This window comes from Myxocyprinus asiaticus, chromosome 15 (genome assembly GCF_019703515.2).
Source record: "Myxocyprinus asiaticus isolate MX2 ecotype Aquarium Trade chromosome 15, UBuf_Myxa_2, whole genome shotgun sequence".
Taxonomy (NCBI): Eukaryota; Metazoa; Chordata; class Actinopteri; order Cypriniformes; family Catostomidae; genus Myxocyprinus; species Myxocyprinus asiaticus.
Genome location: NC_059358.1, coordinates 1,160,001 through 1,185,000, shown reverse-complemented (window position 1 = coordinate 1,185,000; position 25,000 = coordinate 1,160,001). Strand labels below are relative to the sequence as shown.

At 36.4% G+C, this 25,000-nt stretch overlaps 2 protein-coding genes across 3 annotated transcripts in view; both read left to right on the top strand.

The window, feature by feature from the left end:
* The first annotated feature begins 1,138 nt into the window (after nucleotides 1–1,138).
* Nucleotides 1,139–17,046, top strand: LOC127453131 (B-cell receptor CD22). The gene is made up of 8 exons (XM_051719310.1): nucleotides 1,139–1,238; nucleotides 1,757–2,125; nucleotides 4,067–4,378; nucleotides 10,188–10,451; nucleotides 13,163–13,432; nucleotides 16,233–16,332; nucleotides 16,477–16,639; nucleotides 16,720–17,046. Exons 1-8 carry the CDS (start codon nucleotides 1,196–1,198, stop codon nucleotides 16,843–16,845), a joined length of 1,647 nt encoding a protein of 548 aa, XP_051575270.1. The 5' UTR covers nucleotides 1,139–1,195; the 3' UTR covers nucleotides 16,846–17,046.
* Nucleotides 17,047–18,798: 1,752 nt separating this feature from the next.
* xrcc1 (X-ray repair complementing defective repair in Chinese hamster cells 1) overlaps nucleotides 18,799–25,000 on the top strand; it is a 23,579-nt gene continuing 17,377 nt past the window's right edge. For both annotated transcript variants that reach the window (XM_051719239.1, XM_051719238.1), the window contains exons 1-5: nucleotides 18,799–18,932; nucleotides 21,683–21,774; nucleotides 22,046–22,138; nucleotides 22,469–22,576; nucleotides 22,746–22,904. In XM_051719239.1, the coding sequence (XP_051575199.1) occupies nucleotides 21,724–21,774; nucleotides 22,046–22,138; nucleotides 22,469–22,576; nucleotides 22,746–22,904 (411 nt within the window). In that variant the 5' untranslated portion in view covers nucleotides 18,799–18,932; nucleotides 21,683–21,723. The remainder of the gene's footprint in view (nucleotides 18,933–21,682; nucleotides 21,775–22,045; nucleotides 22,139–22,468; nucleotides 22,577–22,745; nucleotides 22,905–25,000) is intronic.

The window sequence follows — 25,000 nt, the reverse complement described above, 5'->3', positions numbered from 1 at the left end:
TCTCTCTGTCTGTCTTTTCTATCTCTCTATCTATCTATCTGTCTATCTATCTATCTATCTGTCTGTCTGTCTGTCTGTCTTTTCTATCTATCTATCTATCTATCTATCTATCTATCTATCTGTCTATCTGTCTGTCTGTCTGTCTGTCTGTCTTTTCTATCTATCTATCTATCTATCTATCTATCTATCTATCTATATGTCTGTCTGTCTGTCTGTCTGTCATTTCTATCTATCTATCTATCTATCTATCTATCTATCTATCTATCTATCTATCTGTCTGTCTGTCTTTTCTTTCTATCTATCTATCTATCTATCTATCTATCTATCTATCTATCTATCTATATGTCTGTCTGTCTGTCTTTTCTTTCTATCTATCTATCTATCTATCTATCTATCTATCTATCTATCTATCTATATGTCTGTCTGTCTGTCTGTCTGTCATTTCTATCTATCTATCTATCTATCTATCTATCTATCTATCTATCTATCTATCTATCTATATGTCTGTCTGTCTGTCTGTCTGTCTGTCTGTCTTTTCTATCTATCTATCTATCTATCTATCTATCTATCTATCTATCTGTCTATTTGACTGTCTGTCTCTCTGTCTGTCTTTTCTATCTCTCTATCTATCTATCTGTCTATCTATCTATCTATCTGTCTGTCTGTCTGTCTGTCTTTTCTATCTATCTATCTATCTATCTATCTATCTATCTATCTATCTATCTGTCTATCTATCTATCTATCTATCTATCTATCTGTCTGTCTGTCTGTCTTTTCTATCTATCTATCTATCTGTCTATCTATCTATCTATCTATCTATCTATCTGGCTGTCTGTCTGTCTGTCTGTCTGTCATTTCTATCTATCTATCTATCTATCTATCTATCTATCTATCTATCTATCTATCGTCCATCCATCCATCCATCCATCCATCCAGGCAAGGCTTTGTCAAGCCAACATCAAAGTTTGTGTTGATTAATTTTCTTTTGCAAACCTGTGTCAACTGCATTACAATCAATACTTGAGAAACCATTTGATTACGTAAGACCGTCATGGAACAGCAGAGAGATTGGGATTACGAAATTCACCAGACCTTCATTTTTGAGAGACTTCCCCCTAAAACAAAAAAAGACACAAAATCCCCAGACAGCATCTGTGTGCTGGAGTGGAGTCATTCCTCTGGCTGGCGTGTGGACATGGATCTGGACAGAGTGATCGTGATCTATACTGTGATGTCTGGTAAGTGATATTTACATCACAGAACTTTGAAAATCTGTCCAGATCAAATCAACACATGCATATGACCAGAATTACTGCCCAAATGATAATTTAATCTGAATATGTCAATTGTACTCTAATACTGTCTCTCATTCTAACATTTTCTCTCTTCTCATATCATGAAATGATCTATATATGTTTTATTATGTGCATTCAACTTGTACATGAGCACATACAGTATATAATACGTTCATGTCCAGTATATGCATTAGAATTTACATTTATGCACTGGAGGATAGACAGAGACAAAGCACTTCCTAACTTCCTTTTTCCATATTTTGTTCATGTTGTGAAATGCGTTTGTCATTGTCACACTGTGTGTTATATTGAGTCCTGTGTGGATCTGCTGTGTTTTTCCACACATCTCAGCATAAATGACCCTGAAATGTACACTTTCTTTTCACAGTTCTTCTTACGTTTTAGTAAATACAATAGTTGATGCTGAAAAATGAACATATTCCTGCTCTCCCTCTTCACAGCATGCCTGTGGAGGATGACACCGGCTCTGTCTCTCTCAGTCCCAGAGAAGGTGTCTGCTCTGGAGGGGTCTTGTGTCGTCATCCCCTGCTCCTTCAGCCCAGTTCCCGTCGCACGGAGGATGGAGGTTCGGCTCACGAGATCCAGATTCTTCAACCTGAAGAGCACAGTGTTCAGCAATCACCCTGGCGACACCATACATCCAGACTTTAGAGCACGCACTTCTCTCGCGGGGAACATTGGGTCAGGCGACTGCTCCATCAACATCAGCCCAATCAGAACACAAGACCAGAACATATATGAACTACAGCTGAGGGAGCAGGGTCAAAGGTCATGGGCTGTGGGGACCAAAATCAATGTCAGCATCACCAGTATGTAAATGTTGCTCTGATGTGACATTCACACTGTTTCTATATCATCATTTAAAAGTGGCAAATTCACTTTATTAGCCCACCAGTTACAACTGCACTCAAACAAGTATTTAAATACGAGTTTAAAATAAAAAAATTATATATATATATAAACAGTGGTCCCAAAAAGTATTTAGACACTTCATTAGATTATTAATTATAACACAATAGATTTGCACAAGGCCGTAACCATGTCTTGAACACTGGGGGGGGGTCACAATATAATTGTTGAGGTCACAATATAATTGTCCTCTTTGGTCCTTTAAAATAGTTAAGGCTCTGAATGCAATAATTTTCTGAATAAAGGCTTTAAATGCGATACATTTTATAATTTTTGGTTTTAAAAGATACATGCATTTTTGAAGTTCACACAGTCCAAGACAAACACTGTGTCTGCATTGCTAGCAGTTTGTCTTTTTTGTGCTCTATCAATGAAAAGATGAGTATAATTTGAACTTCTTTTCATCACTGATGTATCTGTAAAATGACATGACTGTGTCAGCTGACTAGCAAAAAGAAAATACACAAAATTATTTACTGCCCTCAAGTTATCCCTCAATGTGTTTTTCCCCCAGTACAATCTTTATACACAATATTTTCTTCAAGAATCCTAACGCTGCTCTCTTCCATACAAAAACAGTTCATATTGAGCACTACTGTCAAAGTCCAAAGGGAAAAATAGCTGTTGTGTGGCCCCAGAATGCTTGGAATATAATGCACGAGTCATATGGACTACTGTTATGATGTCTTTATATTGAATCTTTAATAGTGCTTTATAGTATTTGTCCTTTATGAAGCTCGACAGCTCCTGCTCACTATAAACTGTTATTCTATGGAATAGAGCTGCTTAAAATATCTATTTTATAGTCCAAGACAAAGTAACAGCATATGGGTTTTAAACAACATAAGGGTGAGTAAATGAGTGAGTAAAAGTACATTTTCCATTCTTAGGTGAACTTCTCCTTTAACTGGGGGCTCATCCTCAAAATAAAATGGTCTCTTTTAAAAGACGACTCTTAGGAGATGCTGTACAACATTCAGAATGAATTAAAGACATAAAGAAATGATTTATTTCTTATCTTAAATTGATTTCAAACTATTACATAATAATATTTGCATTAAAAATATATGACACTGTCCTTGCCACAACCTAAAAACTCAATTGAAGCCGCAAGTCACAGGTCTTACTAGTGTATATGTGTTATAGATCATTTTCTAAGACAATGTCAAGAGAATTTTCTTAAAAGCTGCTTCAGAAACTTGCCAGATAACCACATTCATTCAATTCCTTTACAGTATACACACACAATCACTCTTTGTCTTAAGCCTGATATGTTGAAAACGGCTCCATTAATGTTTTCACATTCATAGTCATGAATGACGTACGAATCACGTACAATTTCGCCATATGCTGAATAGTTGACACCCTTGGAAATTGATGTTGATCGGTACAACATTTCAATCATAAAACAGTAGTCAAATATTGCATGTTTAGTTAGATACTGACATCATACATGACACTAACACTCTTAACCTGAACCGCTAGCTGATGCACGACGCTGGAATAATCCATGAGGTTGCCGCTCAGCTTCTTATACTTCAGTCCCAACTTCATCGATTTAATTGGCTATCTCAAATGACATTCACGAGCGGTGTTAGACTACTGAACACGCTAAAAATGTAACTTTTTTTTAAACCATTATGTTATTCCTGCAACAACTTAATGACAATTAGACAGCGGTGCATAATGGACTGCAACAGAACAGCAACAAGGATATCAATTATTGGGGGGGGGGGCAATCTGGCCATATCTGATTATGGGGGGACTTGTCCCCCTCAGTGTATATTGTGGTTAAGGCCCTGGATTTGCATGATTCTCACACCAGTCTCTCTCTTCATCAGGTACACTGGAGCCACCCGAGCTCAGTGACCCGGGACCCGTGAAAGAGGGCAAGCAGGTGGCACTGAACTGTTCTGTCAGGCTCAGCTGTCCGTCGGAGCACCCCCGTCTGCTGTGGACGTTTGAGCGTGGGGAACAGAAGGGCAGCAGTGTGCTCAGAGACGCAGAGCTACAGCGAGACCCGGGGCAGTTACCGGTACTGCGGTCTACCCTGACCTTTACCCTCTCTCAACACACAAACCCACGAGTGAGATGTGAGGCGGTCTATCCGAAGAACAAGAAAACTGTGGCTGTCAGAGAGATCCTTGTTCATTGTAAGAACCGTGTTGCTTTTAATTTCCTGAATTTTGCTCTGTAATAGCTCAGGAGACAGTGTTCTCACGGTGATGGAAAAACCTGTAAATATCAGGAAATTTTAGAATTTTAAATTCATGAAAGATAATAACATTTTATGGAAATGTATATAGTGAATGCATTTTTCTAGTTATGCTCAGTTCTACAATATGTCTTTGCCAAGTGTTAGAGCCATAATTTGTATAACTGTAACAAGATAGACATTATTAGAACAAATGACTGAAAAATCCTAAAGGAATATTCCGGGTTCAATACAAGTTAATATCAATCGACAGCATTTGTGTCATAATGTTGATCGTCCCTCCTTTTCTTTAAAAAAAAAGCACAAATCTGTAAAATACGCTGGCTACCACCCCGGGAGTTCGCGAGTTCGAATCCAGGGCATGCTGAGTGACTCCAGCCAGGTCTCCTAAGCAACCAAATTGGCCCGGTTGCTAGGGAGGGTAGAGTCACATGGGGTAACCTCCTCGTGGTCTCTATAATGTGGTTCTCGGTGGGGCGTGTGGTGAGTTGTGCGTGGATGCCGCGGAGAATAGCGCGAAGCTTCCACATGCGCTATGTCTCCGTGGCAACGCGCTAAACAAGTCACTTGATAAGATGCGCGGACTGACGGTCTCAGAAGCGGAGGCAACTGAGATTCGTACTCCGCCACCCGGATTGAGGCGAATCATTACGCCACCATGAGGACTTTGGGAATTGGGCATTCCAAATTGGGTAAAAAAAAAAAAAAAGTGAGACACTTACAATGGAAGTCAATGGGGTCCATTTTTGGAGGGTTTAAAGGCAGAAATGTGAAGCTTATAATTCTATAAAAGCACTTACATGAATTCTTCTTGTGTATTATTTGAGCTGTAAAGTTGTTTAAATCTTAAAAAGGGTTTATCGCGTTATGTAGTCATGGTAACGAAGTTGAAAAACTTGTGGATATACTTTTGAAACATTGAGTATTTTAAAGAGATAGTTCACCCAAAAATGATTATGTGTATGACTCATTATGTGTATGACTCTCTTTCTTCAGCAGAACACATTTGAAGAAAAACAGAAAAATATCTCAGCTCAGTAGGTCCTTAAAATGCAAATGGTTGGTGATCAGACTTTTGAAGCTTCGAAAATCACAGACAGTCAGCATGAACGTCATCCAAATGACTCCAGTGTTTAAATTAATGTCAGAGGTTGAAACAGAAGAACACAGACGCAGCCAGTAATCAACACAAATTTTTTTATTACATAAAAGCTAAAAAAAACAACAACAACAAAGATCCAGGCAATACAGGACATGAAACAAAACAACCCATGAGAGGGGAAACCAACCAAAATGCAAAGAACCCAGAACAAACCAGACTGACAAGAAACCCCAAGGAATGATCCAACAAAGGACAAAGAACACGAGGGAAATATAAAGAGGCAGAAATCGAGAAGTCGAAATCGAAACAGAGAAGGTGAAGCAAATTAACAAAAGATCAGGGAACGAGGGGGAGTCGTATGGATGACGTTCATGCTGACTGTCTGTGATTTTTGAAGCTTCAAAAGTCTGATCTCCATCCACTTGCATTTTAAGGACCTACTGAGCTGAGATATTTTATACTTTTCTTCAAATGTGTTCTGCTTAAGATAGAAAGTCATACACACCTGGGACATCATGAGGGTGAATAAATGATGAGAGTATTTTCATTTTTGGGTGAACTAACCCTTTAATGTTTACGGACTGGCCCCATTGACTTCCAATGTAAGTGTCTCACTGGAACACAGATTTGTGCTTTTTTAAAGAAAAGGAGGAATGAGTCGAAATTATTTTTTGTTGTAATCAACATTATGCCACAAATGATTGAACTTAACTTGTACTGAATCCAGAATATTCCTTTGAATATTATATCCGAATTTTGAAAGTGTTTTTTTGGTAAAGGTTTTTGATATAGAAAATGGTAAAAGTGTTACTTAGTGTTTAGATACAATATTTGTGTTCTGTTCTGTAAATGGCTTGCTTTGTTTCCTAGTTATATGGTTAATGAAGAAAAAGACGTTCTCTAATTGAGATTTACAAATCCACACCTAGACATTACTCATTTTAAATACAATCTCTATGAAATAATTTTTAAAGAAAATTCTTTATCCAGTAATCACAACTGAATGGAAAAGTCATGGAAATTCATTAGTCAAAAGGTGTAGAAATTCTGAGAAAACTAACTAAAAGATGACTTCAGTAATCTCACATGCATTACTTCACTAAAGTTTCAGAAGAGATCTCAACCAAAGTCTGTAATAAAAAAATAAAACAGACCTCCATTAAAGGTGCGATTTTAGCCATTCTAGAATTTCCAAAAGCTGAGCCGTTGATTAGCCACGCCCCTTTCCCCAAAACCCTGCACACCAAAAATACCAAATGAGCTTTCTTGAGACAGACACGAGCAGGAACGGTTGTCAAAAACAACAGCAGCAAAATAGCGCCCTCAACTGGCAACTGTTATGAACAACATGGCATAAAAATGTCATTATGCCTCAATAATTCGTTGCAACTACAATACTATGAGAACACGCAAAACGATTGACAGGCAGAAAGCATCATTGTCTGCGGTTCACAGACACATCTTTGTTTGCTGATTACAGAGTTTAGAGCTGTCACAGAGATCGATGAGATATCTCACGACACTTATTTCATTAATATATTTAACATTTTTTGTAAACATTTCCATGAAAAAAATCGCTTATGCACCTTTAAGTCTCTTGAGCTAAGATTAACATTTTCAGAGTAACATTTGCCTTTGGGTAATGGATTTCTAATTTAAGGTAAGATGGGGGAAGGTGCCCCCAGGGGTAAGATAACCCCCCCCCCCCAACTCTTTCTCTTGACCATAGATGGCACTAAATCTCATCTCAACACCTTTATTGAATGTCTGTGCTCCTCTTAATCTTGATATTTCATCTGAATATCAACATTTGTGAGATTTATTCCATCCAAACAGTTTTGAGGTTAATTGATCAAATTTGTTGTCATTGGAGAATAGTGATCTGTGACATCCTGTTATGTTGGATATTATGTCTATTTGTTAATGGGGGATCTGTGGACTCAGTAAAGTATTTCGATTTTTGGAGTAAAACATGTTGTTTTTATTTTGAAGTGACAGGGTAGATTGGGGCAGAAGGTTGTTTCTGGTGTCATAATTATTCAATTTAATAATTATTAACTTACAGGGTTATAATTTAGTTAAATACTTGCATGCATTAGATGTACATTTCAAACATCTCTATTCTTTATAACCTGATAATGGAGTGGAATTCAATCTATCAATCTGTCTGTCTGTCTGTCTGTCTCTTCTATCTATCTATCTATCTATCTATCTATCTATCTATCTATCTATCTATCTATCTATCTATCTATCTATCTATCTATCTATCTGTCTGTCTGTCTATCTATCTATCTATCTGTCTGTCTGTCTGTCTTTTCTATCTATCTATCTATCTATCTATCTATCTATCTATCTATCTATCTATCTATATATCTGTCTGTCTGTCTGTCTGTCTGTCTGTCTGTCTGTCTTTTCTATCTATCTATCTATCTATCTATCTATCTATCTATCTATCTATCTATCTATCTGTCTGTCTGTCTGTCTATCTATCTATCTATCTGTCTGTCTGTCTGTCTTTTCTATCTATCTATCTATCTATCTATCTATCTATCTATCTATCTATCTGTCTGTCTGTCTGTCTGTCTATCTATCTATCTATCTATCTATCTATCTATCTATCTATCTATCTATCTGTCTGTCTGTCTATCTGTCTGTCTGTCTGTCTGTCTGTCTATCTATCTATCTATCTATCTATCTATCTATCTATCTGTCTATCTGTCTGTCTGTCTGTCTGTCTGTCTGTCTTTTCTATCTATCTATCTATCTATCTATCTATCTATCTATCTATCTATCTATCTGTCTGTCTATCTGTCTGTCTGTCTGTCTGTCTGTCTGTCTTTCTATCTATCTATCTATCTATCTATCTATCTATCTATCTATCTATCTATCTATCTGTCTGTCTGTCTGTCTGTCTATCTATCTATCTATCTATCTATCTATCTATCTATCTATCTATCTATCTATCTGTCTGTCTGTCTGTCTGTCTGTCTCTTCTATCTATCTATCTATCTATCTATCTATCTATCTATCTGTCTGTCTGTCTGTCTGTCTGTCTTTTCTATCTATCTATCTATCTATCTATCTATCTATCTATCTATCTATCTATCTATCTATCTATCTATCTATCTGTCTGTCTGTCTGTCTGTCTTTTCTATCTATCTATCTATCTATCTATCTATCTATCTATCTATCTATCTATCTATCTATCTATCTATCTATCTGTCTGTCTGTCTGTCTGTCTTTTCTATCTATCTATCTATCTATCTATCTATCTATCTGTCTGTCTGTCTGTCTGTCTGTCTGTCTGTCTTTTCTATCTATCTATCTATCTATCTATCTATCTATCTATCTATCTATCTATCTGTCTGTCTGTCTATCTGTCTGTCTGTCTGTCTGTCTGTCTTTTCTATCTATCTATCTATCTATCTATCTATCTATCTATCTATCTATCTATCTGTCTGTCTGTCTGTCTGTCTGTCTGTCTTTTCTATCTATCTATCTATCTATCTATCTATCTATCTATCTATTGTCCATCCATCCAGGCAAGGCTTTGTCAAGCCAACATCAAAGTTTGTGTTGATGAATTTTCTTTTGCAAACCTGTGTCAACTGCATTACAATCAGTGCTTGAGAAACCATTTGATTACGTAAAACCGTCATGGAACAGCAGAGAGATTGGGATTACGAAATTCACCAGACCTTCAGTTTGAGAGACTTCCCCCTAAAACAAAAAAAGAAACAAAATGTATATATTCAAAGGCCTGCACAGTATGTAAATCATAGAATAATTTACCTTTCAGATGAATCTCTTTGACTCAGATTCTGTTATTTGATTTGCCTGTCATTATTCAGTTATTCAATTATTCAACTAAATTGTGAAAATAAAAAATTACATAAAATATTTGATTTTATATTTTACTTTAAATTTCAAAAATGCATTCCTAAGAATGATATACGATGTATTTTATTCATTCTGTAAAATTCGGATGACACCTGGGACAAGTTTGTCCTGGGAGAGGCTTCTTGCCCCAGGTGGGGGGCCATCTTGCCCCAGTAGTGGGGTAAGATGGCCCCTTTTCATCATTTTTAATTTTGTGCTATGACAACAAAATTAGCAAATGTTTCTATTAATTTCCCTTGATAATATGTTGCATCATCATCCTGACCTGCTAAAAATGTATCTAAATATGTTACAATTTAAAAGTAAATGAAGGCATCTTACCCCATCTTACCCTACGTTTCATCGAAGTAGCTAAATAGACACAAATGAGTCAATTGTTTTCATACAGTAAAAATATAGAGCTAAAAATGTGGATGTATTAAGCATAGCTCAGGTCATTTGCTCTTGGAAGATTTTGATATGAAATGTTTGAGTTCATACTGAGATCTCTGACGTTTGACTGAAGACTATCTTGGCAAATCTCAGCACAGTTTGAGACATTGTTGAGGTTTCTTCATGTTTTAGAGTCTTTTTTCTCAGGAGAAACATCTGAGATACAGGAGACTTCAGCAAAAGTTTCAGTTTTCTCTCCTTTTTATCTAATTGCAAAGTTGCGGTATGGTTATCTCTATTATAGTAATTGGATGACATCATCTAAAGCAAATACTGTATGTTCTAAATGGTTTTGTGTGTCTGCTTCCCTCAGTTCCCCCCAAAGACGTCTTCATTCAGGTCCAGACTCTGTCAGTCACAGTTGGAGGAAACGCTCTGCTGTCGTGTTCCTGTAAGGCCGACCCGCCGGTGTCAGAGTACCAGTGGTCTTACATTCAGTCTGGACACACTGTGATCCTCCCCAAACGCACTCACACCTTCCGCATCTACAACGTGACCCGAGACACACGCGCCCAGTGCACCGTTAGCAACAGACTGGGACAGGCAAAGTCACCGCTCACAGGCCTCAACGTACAGTGTAAGTTAACTACTTTTACACACTTAAAGGAACAGTTCACCTATTAATGAAAACACCTGTCATTATTTACCCACCCTCAATCTGAATGGGTCAATTTGACCTTTTTGAATGTTTAACACTGATTTACATCAGCTTTAATTTTTCAGCCTGAAACTTCATGACATACTCCACAAAGGTGATCTGAACATGGCAATGTAATTGTTTTAAAATTTAATGTATTTATAAACAAAGCTACAAAATAGTGCCTACTTTGTACCTAAGGGTCAAATTGACCCTTTTTTATCTTCATTTTCCAAAGCTTTTAGTAAAGGCTCTGTTTGCTCTATCTCTCTGCTTTTGGTCTTAAATCCTTCGTCTAGGTGTCAGAAAAGACTTGAAAAAAATATCTTTTTTCTCCATCACTTTCTCTCACAATATACAGATCTGAAAGGCAGGGGATGCCCCAGTGCAGCTAAAAAAATCCTGTAATAAAAAAGCTTCAAAAGCTTGTAATAAAGGCTCTGTTTGCTCAATCTCCCAACTTTTAGTGTTGGATCATTCCACTAGGTGGCAGCAAACACTAGAATATATATATATATATAATTTCTCTATCACCGTCTGTCACAATATACAGATCTGAAAGGCAGGGGGAGCTCCAATTCCACCCTTAGTCATCCAGTATTTTTTGGGACGACCCGCCATAAAATGGTAGAAAAGTTAAACATTTTATTATAAGTACACTCATACTCATAATTTCATGCACACACACCCTTCCACACACACACAGACACCAACAAATACTCATTGACAACAGACAGAAATGCAAACACAAATAATTTTTTATTGACAAAATTTATTTTACTGTTAATTCAGTGATAATTATATGTTTATTAAATGTTTGACGTGTTCAAATGAGATATAATAAACAAATAAGCACCTGTTTAAGAAAAATGTTGAATAAATGCAAGTTAAAGTTATTAGTTATTGGATTATTTTGTTCAAATAATCATCAAAAGAATTTCAACGCTCCGATCACTGCTTCTGTAAGCCCCAAATAGCCACAGAATCTATATCAGCTCTTACCTTAGGTTGTTTTCTACCAAATGAGTCTATTTTTACTTGTATCTCAGCTTGTCTGGATAAATAATCCACTGTTATGTCTCAAATGTCCAGAATTCAGCACAAAATAGTATTATAAACAATGATTGTTTGAATATGCTCCTGACTATTGATGATAAATGTTATGCATATGATATTACTGCAAATCTGAGGTTCTTATCTGTCAAAGAAGACCAAGATGACGTTTGTAGATCATTCAGAGGCCGAGATATACCACAAAACATGGGCAAAGAGTGGTGCTTCCCAAAAAAGATAGGATGTCTATGGGCGGAGTCACAAAACACATTGGGGCGCCCCTTCCTTTCAGATCTGTATATTGTGATAGAAGGTGATAGAAAAAACAAACATATTTTCTAGTGTTTGCTGCCACCTAGTGGAATTATCAAACACTAAAAGTAGGGAGATTGAGCAAACAGAACCTTTATTACAAGCTTTTGAAGCATTTTTATTATGAGATTTTATAAAGCTGTGTTGGGGCGTCCCCTGCCTTTCAGATCTGTACATTGTGAGAGAAGGTGATAGAGGGAAAAAACACATTTTCTAGTGTTTGCTGCCACCTAGAGGAATGATTTAAGACCAAAAGTAGATAGATAGAGCAAATGGAGCCTTTATTACAAGCTTTTGAAATTGAAGATACAAAAGGGTTCAAAGTAGGGACTTGATCATTAAGATCATCCAAGGGTTAAGATCTGATGTCACTAACATGGCAAAGTTTGGCAAACACAGTGATTAGTTCTTCCTCAAAAGCACCTATTGGATCAACCAGATACCTTATAAATACGACAATGTATCCAGGTGGACTGGTGTGATGCATTTCAAATGAAGCAGGATATTCAACAAGAAAAACAATGTGTATGTGTGTGTATTCATGGGCATGGGAATCATAAGGAATTTAACAATTCCGGATCCGTTTCCTGTTAACAATTCTGTTCCATAAAACATTTTTTTAATGCTTTTGAGGAAGAATTATTTAGAAATAAGAGATGCAGTTCTGAGTGCATCCTAGCCTGCACTCAGAAGATTTACTCATTTCAAATTCATCACAAAATTCCATTAAACTGAATTGAGTACTGCATTTTAAGTTGTATTAATTTAATTTTGTTAAACATTACACAATTCAATTTTATGGAATTTTTGAATTTGAAATGCGTAAATCTTAAGAAATTAAGATTTTTAGAAGAATATTTCAGCTCTGTAGGTCCATACAATGCAAGTGAATGGTGACCAGATCTTTGAAGCTCTAAAAAGCACATAAAGGCAGCATAAAAGTAATCCATAAGACTCCAGTGGTTTAATCCATGTCTTCTGAAGCGATATGATAGGTGAAATCTTCACTGTCACTTTCACATACTTCTTCTTTTGTTTTTGGCCGTTTGCATTCTTTGTGCATATCGCCACCTACTGGGCAGGGAGGAGAATTTATAGTAAAAAAGGACTTATTTACTTGTTATGTTTTGCATTTTGATGTGCAAATTGTTTTTTTAATTATTTTATAAATAATTGGGAATAATGTGCACTGATTTATCGTTCACAATAAGACCAGGAACATAAGAAGGTAAAAAGGGTTTAATTTCATTCTGCATGTTTTTAAACGTGTCTTGTCATTTTTCCAGATGCACCTGTGATTCTGCCCAACTCCTCCTGTGATTGGGACGGCGTGCTGCTGTCGTGCACCTGTGCTGTGGACTCAAACCCTCGTCCAGCGGTCACCTGGAGTGTGAACGGCTCTCACCTGCCTGACGGATGTAATTTGTCTTTTTCATATTCCAACAACATAATGATGGAGACTCTTACATGGGTCTCTGATTCTCCGCTGCCGGTGAAATGTTACGCCATCAACTCGCTGGGCAACGACTCTCGCATCCTGTTTGAGGGGCAGAAAGGTAGGCTGTGGCTAAATGATGTCCTACAATTAATATTTTGCCATTATTTACTCATCTTCATGTCATTCTAAATTGATGTGCTGTTATTTTTCCAATGGAACATAAAATTATCATTTTTGAAGAAACTGCATGCAGCTTTTTTTTTCACACAATAAACTTTCAAAAAGTCTGTCAAGCTCCAAAAAGGACAAAAAATACACTTTAAAGGCATCATAAAAGTAGTTCATATGACTCGTGCGTTAATGTATATTCCAAGCCTACTGAAGTCAGAACTCAGAAAGCTCTATATTCTATTTTTGGGTAATTTAGGGGAAAAACGGGGCTAAAGGCCCCAACGAGGTAAAAGACACTTTTGATTTGATTTTCTCCCAAAACATAAAATAGCAACTAAACTACCACAGGACTTTCCTAAACGCCTGTTTGTCACTATCCACTGCAAAAAATTCCTGATCCATGTTTTTCTTTAGTGGTGGGTATAGATCTGTTATAAATAATGTTCAAATTCGGCTCACATTGACTGATTTGATTTGTTTATAGAATACTTAAGATCCCCGCCCCCCCAACCCCGCCCCCCCAAAAAAACAACCCTGTGGCAAACATAAGTAAATATATAGAAATAAAAATCAAACAGACACACATATATACATATATAAAAAAATATATATACATATACAAACATACATACATACACATAATAATCATATTAACTATAATACACTACTCTCTCCACACCCCACCCAAGAGCCCTCCAAAAACTCCAAATACGTGCCCCATACCCGTATAAACATATCCAAGCCACCCCGTCTTCCCGATGACACCTCCTCATAAGCCGCCACCCTCCCCACCCCCGTGCACCACTCCGGATATGGGGGCGCACCAGCTGACCCCTCAAAATAACCTGCCTGGCGATCATCACACATGTCAGAACCCAGTTCTCTATATGGCCATCCCCCACATCGATGACCGCCCCATCGCCCAGCACACGCAGTGTCTGGGGCAAAACGAAACCCGAGTGCCCACCACGTCACACACAAAACTCTAAACTTTCGACCAGAATTTCTGGATCTTGACACACCACCAAAAAACATGGGCCGTGTCTCCATCCTCCGATTGGCATCTCCAGCAGGTGGGTGTGTCTTTAAGACCACCCTTGCATCACTAGATGCAGACTTAACATTTTTAAGAATCTTAGCCCACACTCCTTCCTCCAATGCCAAGTTGAAATCTTTCTCCCATACTCTCTTGAGAGAAGTTAAGGCTCCGTCCCCTATACTCTGAATTAACAGGGAGTAATACACTGATGCCTCATGACCTTTTCCAAAAGCCGCAATCACCTCTCCTAAAGCATCTGCCTCCTTAGGGGGGTGTGTGCTACTCCCAAAAATAGTGCAAAGCAATCTGGACACTTTAGTCCATACCGAGTGTAAATGCGAGATAACGGGGTGTAACTTAACTTTTCCAATTAGTTTGATAGAGATGCTTTGTAATGGCGAAATAGGGGCAAGAACTGCCTGTTCAATAACAAACCAGGGAGGGGCTCTCTCAGGTGGAAGTGACCAATGAGCCAAATGTCTGAGACTGAACGCATAATAATAAAATAAAATCTTGGGTAGGCCTAGCCCTCCTTTGTCTATCGGCCTATGTAACTTATTAAAATGCAATCTGGGACCTTTACCATTCCAAATGAAGGACTTCGCTATGCTATCAAATTGCTTAAAATAAGAGAGGGGGACATCTACAGGGAGTGACTGTAGCTGGAATAACATTAACCTTCCCAATCATAGATAAATGTAATGAAGCCCACCTGCCCACATCGCTCGAAAACCTTTTTATTAAAGGGTCAAAACAGATGAATTCCCCCCAAAATCAGCACAGAAAATGTTCAATCTTAACTGTCCCAATTTTTTCTTGTTGGTAGCCTATATGAAGGTTGCATTAAACATTTATTTTTGGTACTTTCTGTATGTCTTTTACGTATGTATACTGTTTTAGCCTTCAGACCCAGACTTTCAATTTAAAACTGAAAATACATTATACAATTTTTTTTTTTACATGTTTAAAACTACGATCATCTAAACAAAGTGCATCTAAAATAAACATCATTTATTTGATCATTTCTACCACACTGGCTCTAATAAAGTTTGCTCAAAACTTAGTGTATTCACTGTAAATCCATAACGTTGTCATTACTGGAAAAGTATGTATGATTTAAATGTGGGGCAATTCAACAAAAATTATTAAGTAGAAACAACAATATCTAAATAGCAAATCTGAGTTGAGTTTACTTGCATCTAGTTAACTTAACTGAAATAGTGTTTGTACAGATTAAACTTAACTAAGTTACAGTAAGTGAACTTAATTACAACAGTTTGGAAGTTGCCATTACTCAATTAAAGTGAGTAATATCAGTTTAAGTGGACAAACGTGTCAATGAAGTGCATGCTTGAGATGAAATATGAGACTGACCAAAGAAGGGAAATATCACTTGTGAGTTTTGATCAATTTTTAACTTTGTCAAATTACTCAAAAAGGGTGACAGTGTTATTTAATTGTGTGTAGGATGCATAAAATGTTAGCTATGAAATTGTATTACCATATTATTCTCCATTTTATTTGAAGAGATCAATTCTATTAAACACAATACAGAATTTGAGATGTGCTGGAAATGAGTTTTCATGACTTGAATGCGGCGAGGTGATGCATGAACACACATTGTTGGACACTGTTAAAGAAACTCCTCATTACGATGCTTTTCTCTTTTTGTTGTATTGATGATGGATGTATATCTGTTATTTCACAGGTGATCTGTTATGGACTCTGATACTGGCCGGATCTGTTCTGCTGTTGTTTCTCCTGTTGGGTCTGCTGATAGTTCTTTGCTGTTGCTGGACAAACAGACAGTAAAATCCTTCTGACTCACATTTATCATGCTTTTACGGCAGTGGTTGTCAGTTTATCACAGCATACTTTGAGAAGCATGTTAAAAGTTCCGTTTTTTCTTCACTGTAAGTGTAAATGATGTGAGCTCTGTTGTTGTTTAACAGGAGACGTGTCATGACCTACAGAACTCCTGCAGTGAATCTGAGCATCTATCAGGAGCGCATGCCGTTGTACATTAACTGCAGTGAGGTCACACACATCTACACCAATGGCAGTTACCAGCTCGTCTATCAGAACTGCACACCACTCTTCGTACGGAGCAAACAGGTACATGAACTAGAACGAAACAGAGTGAAATGTGTCAACAGCAAACAATGAATCTGATGTCTAACAGCAGCCTGTTTCAGATTCACAAGAGACAAAGACGAGGAGCCAGACGACTTCGAGCGCAGAGAGAGACAGAGAGCGAGAGAGAGAGACCGACCCCTGCATTAACAGATCCTGACACGGCCATATATGTGGAGGTCATATAATCACACCTTCATCCATGAAATTGAAACGTAATAAACTTACCTTGTGTGTGTTTATTTGCACCAGTTCTCATCATTTCTACAGTATCTGTATGTTTTGTTTTTAGAACATAAACACCTGCGTACTGTTGCTGTCAATTCTGTAAAGTTGATTAGCCATGTTATGAAAAAATAAATAAATAAATGGCATCTTCTATCTTAAAATTAAGTCCTTTACACCAAGTTTGTAACTTCACTTTTTTTTTGCCTTCATGTCAGTAATTGACAAACCGTGTATAGATAGACTGCAACAAAAGTTGTAATGCATGCCAGTAAATTTTGTTTGCAGAACAGAATATTATTGACAATTTGTAAGGTGCATTTTTTTTAAGTATAAAAAAAAAAAGAAGAAAAAAAAGAGAAAGAAATCTTCCAACTCTATCCTGAAAAAGTGTCAGCATTGAACTGCTAATAATCACCACATGAACAGTGTCTTTACATTGTCAAAAATCAGTGGCGTTTAAATTACACAACCGTATATTAACTTATGTTCATGAACATTGGGAGCTATAGAAAGTCTCTTGTTTTTACAGCCGTTGGAAAATCTGAGAATCATCTAGTACAATTCTGGAGAGACAGGAAACACAAACTTATAGCCTTGACATTTACTTGTGTGGACCTCCTGTTGACTATCATATGTACAATAATTTTTTTTATAATTTATGCATTTAGCAGACACTTTTATCCAAAGTGACTTACAGTGCACTTATTACAAGGACAATCCCCCCTGAGCAACCTGGAGTTAAGTGCTCAAGGACACAATGGTGGCAGCTGTGGGATCAAACCAGCAACCTTCTGATGACCAGTTCTGTGCTTTAACCCACTACTCCACCACCACACTGTAATTACTGCACTCTAGCTCTGTATTAGCCGTAGAGTTTAATTAAAATATTATTTGGTCCAGTTATGAACCCATTCACTCAAGAGCATTGTCTTACAAATCAGTTTTACAATATTTGTGGGGATATTTTATTTTATTTTATTGAGCACAACAAATAATAGAAGTATGTAATGGAAATTCAGAAAATAAATAAAAACAGCTAAACATTGCACAAAGTGCTAATATAAGCTCAAATCTTTTTAATCATCTTTTAGTAATTAAAAATGCTGAATAATACTGATAAGTTTACAATACTTACAATATTCCGGGTTCAATACAAGTTCATCTCAATTGACAGCATTTGTGTCATAATGTTGATTACCACAAAAATTAATTTCGACTCGTTCCTCTTTTTCTTTAAATGTGTGTTCCAGTGAGACACTTACAATGGAAGTCAATGGGGTCAATTTTTAAAGGGTTTAAAAGGCAGAAATGTGAAGATTATAATTTTATAAAAGCACTTACATTAATTCTTCTGTTAAAAATCATGTATTATTTGTGCTGTAAAGATGTAAAAATTTTTAATTTTAGGGTTTTAGTGTTTATTGATGTTTCATCACCATGACAACAAAGTGGTAAACTTGCTTTCATTTTACACAGATGTGGTTAGTAAGTGATTTTATCACAGTAAAATCATGTTAACACACATATTGTTTATGTCTTGTGTCTATACTTTTGAAACAGTGAGTATTTTAATGTTTACACATTGACCCCATTGACTTCCATTGTAAGTGTCTCACTGGAACACACATTTGTGCTTTTTTTAAAGAAAAGGAGGGACGAGTCGAAATTAATTTTTGTGGTAATCAACGTTATGACACAAATGCTGCTGACTGAGATTAACTTGTATTGAACCCGGAATATTCCTTTAAAGCTGAATTATGTTGCTTTTTTATTTTTTTATTTCAGTGTTAAAATACGTTCTTCTATCCCATCTTAATTTGTAGAGACAACTATAAGAAGGAAATACAGAGGTAAATTTTTTGGAAAACTGCAAACGATCTGTTTTAAATTTTTTTGATGACTTTTACTGTAGAAAAAGCTCTGATGCAGTCGGAAGTGACGTCGTCTGTTGTTTGCATGCTTGGTGCGCGGCAAACGATCGTCTTACATACTACAATTTACCTAAACAATTGAGCGTACCAGAACCGGCAGCGTGTTTGGACTTTCGGTACAGTTGTCTTACTTTATAAAATGAAATTGTGAATGTTTTCCGTTCTTTTGCGGTTCATTTAATAACCGCTTTACATCAGTTCTATTGTTATCCTGTGACACAGTGTGTACTAAAGCAGCTATAGAGCTCATACTAACTACTCACTGATGTTTAATATTATACTGCCTATATAACATCAAATACAAGCTGATGAATATGTAATCACGTGTTATTATCAGTGTTGGGTGTAATGCATTACTAAGTAATTAATTACTGTAATTAAATTACTTTTTCATTGGGGAGAAAGTAAAGTTAGGGATTACTCTTAATGTTTCAGTCATTTAATTACAGTTACTTCTGATGTAATTGCGTTAAATACTGTATAGACTATAGGACAATTCTATATAAAACAATAGTGAATTTAAAATCGAAATTTAACTTCTGATATTAAAGTATATGTTTTCTAATTTAACGCTGCCCCTTTAAATTCTTTGGCCAGTTCATGAATAATTTACTTGATTTGATATGATTTATTTGAAAAAATTAAAAGAACAGTTTCATGTCTATCCTTGTATTTTTCATCTGGTCGAGGTTGTTCAGGGTTTTAGAAAGTAATTAGTAATACAGAATATTTTTCAGACAGAGTAATTAGTACAGTAATCTAATTACACTGCAGAAGATGTAATTAGTAGTTAGTAATTAATTACTTTTTTTTTTTTTTTTTTGAGTAACTTACCCAACACTGCTTATCACTAATTACTTTCTAAAACCCGTATCATCCTCGACCAGATGAAAAATACAAGAATAGACATGAAACGGTTCTTTTAATTCTTTCAAATAAATCATATAAAATAAAATAAATTATTCATGAACTGGCCAAAGAATTTAAAGGGGCAGCGTTAAATTAGAAAACATACATTTTAACATTAGACGTTAAATTTCGATTTTAAATTCACTATGGTTTTATATAGAATTGTTTTAGAGTCTATACAGTATTTAATACAATTACATCAGAATTAACTAATTAAATTACTGAAAAACACACTTTTTTCAATGAAAAATGTAATTACAGTAATTAATTACTTGGTAACGCATTACACCCAACACTGGTATTAAGTAATGCAATTACTTTTCAGACAGAGTAATTAGTAGTACAGTAATCTAATTACACTGTAGAAGATGTAATTAGTAGTTAATTACTTTTTTTAGAGTAACTTACCCAACACTGGTTATTATGATGCAGAATGACAGACAGATAGACTCAGTAATAGGATATAAATGGAATTGAATAGACAGACATTCTGCGGTGAGGTAAGCATTTCCTGTCTTTCACTTCTATGCATTTTGACTTTTTTTTTTTTTTTTTTTTTTTTTGCCATCATATTTGAGATATTTGGGACATTTCTGACTTTGATTCCCAACTTGGTATTTTTGAAATGATGTATTTCTAGGCCTGGGAAAAAGTCATTGAAAAGTGAATGAATGTTGTTATTTTTTCTAGTTATGGTATGCTCTAAAATATTGTGTAGGCTAGATATTGCATGTGTATATAGTAAAACAAGCCATAATGTTGGTTGAGTTGTGAGAGAATTGCCGTTTTGAGTTGGATCTTTGCTGTGTCTGTCAATTAGTTATTTGTTTTAAAATGAAAATTCAAATATGACTTTCATTCTTCTGCAGAACACAAATGAAGATTTTTAGAAGAATATTTCAGCTCTGTAGGTCCATACAATGCAAGTGAATGGTGACCAGAACTTTGAAGCTTCAAAAAGCACATAAAGGCAGCATAAAAGTAATCCACATGACTCCTATATAATCGAGTTTGGGTGAGAGAAGACCAAAATGTAACTTTTTCACTGTACAAGCTGACACATGCCCAGAGCGATAGATGGAGCTAAGAAGTGTTATCAAGCTTGAAATCATGATTGCCAAGGAGACTGCTGATATCAAGTTTGTATAGTGAAAAAGGAGTTATATTTTGGTCTGTTCTCAACCAATACCGATTGGATCACTTCTGAAGACATGGATTAAGGCCCAGGTATACTTTGTTTTTGTGTGTTCTGGATCAGCTCATGCCTGGTCAACCGCGTTGCCTTCGTGAGTATACTCTTCTGACTGCCAGCGAATGCAAACACGTTTGACGCATGCCCACTAAAACTTCTTTGTGATACTCTTTTAGTACAGTCAGTGGCAGATGCATGCTTCAGCGACATGCACAGCGGGTCAAGAAAATCTAGGCGGCCACACGGCTGTGCTGATGACGCAATTTGGAGCAATCCGCAACGCGGACGCCCAAAGTATACTTTGGCCTTTAACCTGTTGATGCTCATTGACCCCACCCATGGGTTTGACTTTACTTTGCTTAAATTAGTTCACATTTACCATATAGTGTGCTGTTCAAAATTGTTTATAATGTTGACAAATTATACATCTTTATAAAAAGTCAACATTATTAACTCTTTTTTTTTGACTAGACTATATAGTATATGTGAACTGATTTAAGCAAAGGGACATCAGTTCTTCATGCACATCAACACAATCACTGGAGTTGTATGGATTACTTTTATGCTGCCTTTATGTGCTTTTTGAGGCTTCAAAGTTCTGGTCACCATTCACTTGCATTGTATGAACCTACAGAGATGAGATATTCTTCTAAAAATCTTCATTGTGTTCTGCAGTTGAAATTAAGTCATACACATCTGGGATGGCATGAGGGTGCCTTTAATTGATATTTTTAAATGTTATTAAATATAGCCGTTGTTTTACAGTGTTTTTATGACATCAGAGACGAGTGTGTCATTTGAAGAACATGCCTGAAATTAAGCTCAAGCATGTCGTGTCATGCAGCAGTGAGGACAATGTAAGTAGCTTCTTAGAATCAGTAATGTTAATAAAAGGTTTTGTTTGTGTAGTGGCTTTCCAAAAGCTCACAAATGCTATGCAATTATGTATAAGCAAGAGGCAATATATGGTGAAGTATATATATGTGTGCAATCTCTGGAAAAATCATGGACATATAGTGGAAATGAATTGGTCAATAAACCCTTTTGTTTGATATTTGGAGTGCCGATCATGTGTTTGAGCTTTGCCCATATACGCTCGGTTAATATCTGAAATCATATTTGTTACAGACTCACAAGGCGGATAACCTCCTGACCTCTGACACATACAGGAAATGGAAAGCTGCAAGACCCGGAGAGAAACAAGTTTCAGTGATTCTTCAAGTATGTCCGTTTTATTCGTACTGGACCTTTTCTGGTGGGATCAACTGTGATTTCTTTCTTGACTCATTATTTGACCGGATTTTAGAGTTTTAAGACGTTTCACACAAAAGTAGATTAAAAATGCAAAAATCGCGTCTTTAAACAAGCAACATAGTGGGGTCATGTGACAACAATGCTGTTTGAAATGTTTATCGTAGCATTCTTTTTCACATGTTTATATGCAGTTTAAATTGAACCCCATTCCGAGTTTCACATCTTCTGTGGCTGTGCTTTTAAAATAACATATGCAGTAATGTTTATAAATGAAATGTTGATCTCTTATATGTCTAGTTTGATAAGGAAGAGCAGATTCACAGTATCGACATTGGAAATGAAGGCTCAGCTTTCATTGAGGTCCTTGTGGGTCACTCCACATCAGTGAAAGATCAGGATTTTGAGGTAAATGTCAAAGTTGGAAGCTGTAAGGAGTTTAAATTGTTTATTTTTCCAAAAAACAGTGATACATTATTTATAACCTAATGTAAGTTATATTTTAATTCAGTAAATTTGTTGATACTGTGCCTGTGGTCTTGGGAACTGTTGATGTTAATGTTTGCGTCTGTTGTAGGTTTTGCTAGTCACCTCGTCGTTCATGTCACCTACAGAGAGTCGAAACGGCACAAACACAAACAGAGTTCGATTCTTCAGTCAAAACCAGCTGGTGAAGGCCACAGCGCAGGAGAAATGGGACCGTGTGAAGATTGTGTGCACGCAGCCTTACAGCAAGGTAAACGTCAATCACCATCATTTAATATTATAAATTACAATTCTGTCATCATTTACTCACCCTCATGTTTCTCTTTTGCATGTATGATACTAAGCTGGTGGGGAAACGTTTCGTAGTCATTCCTTACAGTGACGGGCACAGACACAGACGCTACAAGAGTGCAAAATGAATAAAATCCCAGATGCAGTTTATTATGCAACCACAATCCTCAAAATAACTAGAAAATAAAAAGATTGAAATACACCAGGGACTCTTATTTTGAAATGACTGTGCTCTCAGCTTAAGCAAACACAAAAGGGAAACAAAATATTCGCTCTTAAAGTCTTATACAATGTATCACAATATAAACACTTCAATATAGTAAACAATGTCATAGGCTACAAAAATACAGTATTAGCAGTAATTCATCAACAGTAGATCATCAGCGCTCGCAGTATTCCGATATTATATAAAAAACGAATGTTTTCCTTTTCTCTATGGACACCATCAGTCAAACTCAACAAGAACAATATCATAAAATTATTATTAACTTATATCTGCTTGAAAACAAAATTAAAGGTAGACCGATATATCGGTTTTACCGATTAATTTGTGCCGATAGATGCTTTTTGGAACTATCTGTTATCGGCAAACATCTATGGCAATATTTATTTATTTTTCTCCCCGATTTGGAATGCCCAATTCCCAATGCTCTCTAAGTCCTCGTGGTGGTGTAGTGACTCGCCTCAATCCGGGTGGCGGAGGACGAATCTCAGTTGTCTCCGCGTCTGAGACCGTCGATCTGCACATCTTATCACGTGGCTTGTTGAGCGCGTTACCACGGAGACGTAGCACGTGTGGAGGCTTCACGCTATTCTCTGCAGCATCCACGCACAACTCACCACACGCCCCACCGAGAACAAACCACATTATAGTGACCACGAGGAGGTTACCCCATGTGACTCTACCCTCCCTAGCAACCGGGCCAATTTGGTTGCTTAGGAGACCTGGCTGGAGTCACTCAGCACGCCCTGGATTCAAACTCACGACTCCAGGTGTGATAGTCAGCGTCAATACTCGCTGAGATACCCAGTGTCCTGCAATAGATTTTTTTTATTATAGCTCCTTTTTCCTCTTCGGTCGGCACTGGAGGATTCTACAGTTAAAACGGCTTATTTCTACAATATAGTGACCTCTAGAATTGAAATAAAACAATCACCGACACCTCGTGGGGATTTGATGTGTCTAATATAAAAATATTCATCCATATTTGTATCCTCACTTCAATGCATATTTTATTCGTTTTTTTGTGGGTGTTTTTTTTAGATAATCAAGCCTTCTGAATTGAAGTGAGTGCATGCAAGGAAAAGTCTGATTATATGGAAATGTGCCCCATCAGCACATTCATTGTGTCTCCAACTTCATATCTTGTGAATAACAGTAAAAACCTCATCTGGTAAAAGATGTATATATGTACAAAATCCTTCATCTGGTGAATATGTAGGCTGTAAAAAGCTTAATTTGGTAACTAATTAAATATAGAACATTGTAACAGAGCCAAGTGTCCATCATTTCATAATAAAAGTCCCCAGTGTATAGTTAAAAGTCCTGCTTTATGCACCAGATCTTCATATTTCTGGTTATTATTGGAATATTGGTTGCAGAATAAACTACATCTGGGATTGTATTTATTTTTGTAGCCTCTATGTCTGCGCCTGTCATAGTAAGGAAAGGCTAAAGTTTTTTTTAAACATTCTATAAACCGATTTTTAAGAAATATCAGCTGATTATTCGGTTATCAGCATTTTCCATCACCTTGTTTAACGTATCGTTTAACGACCTCTAAATAAAAACCTCTTCGGAGCACATTTTTCTAACAATACTTTAAGATGTTGGACTCCCCTCAACCCCCAAAATAAAAGGTCTAAAAATGTTTTTTATCGGTGTTGATTTGTGACGATAACCGATAGTTCCAAAAAGCAACTATCGGCTCTGATTAATCGATAAAAACCGATATATCGTCAACGTCTAGTCCGTATGACTAAAGCAAAATAATCCATACTTTTACAGCATTTATTAATCTTAGTTAATGTTAATTTCAACATATACTAAGACAT

What these genes read in the sequence shown, in the direction of transcription:
- LOC127453131 (XM_051719310.1), top strand. Translation starts at nt 1,196, where the DNA reads ATGGATCTGGACAGAGTGATCGTGATCTATACTGTGATGTCTG. An exon ending in CCTGTTTGAGGGGCAGAAAG is followed by an intron (nt 13,433 to 16,232) that starts GTAGGCTGTGGC and finishes GTTATTTCACAG; the next exon opens with GTGATCTGTTATGGACTCTG. An exon ending in TGTTGCTGGACAAACAGACA is followed by an intron (nt 16,333 to 16,476) that starts GTAAAATCCTTC and finishes GTTGTTTAACAG; the next exon opens with GAGACGTGTCATGACCTACA.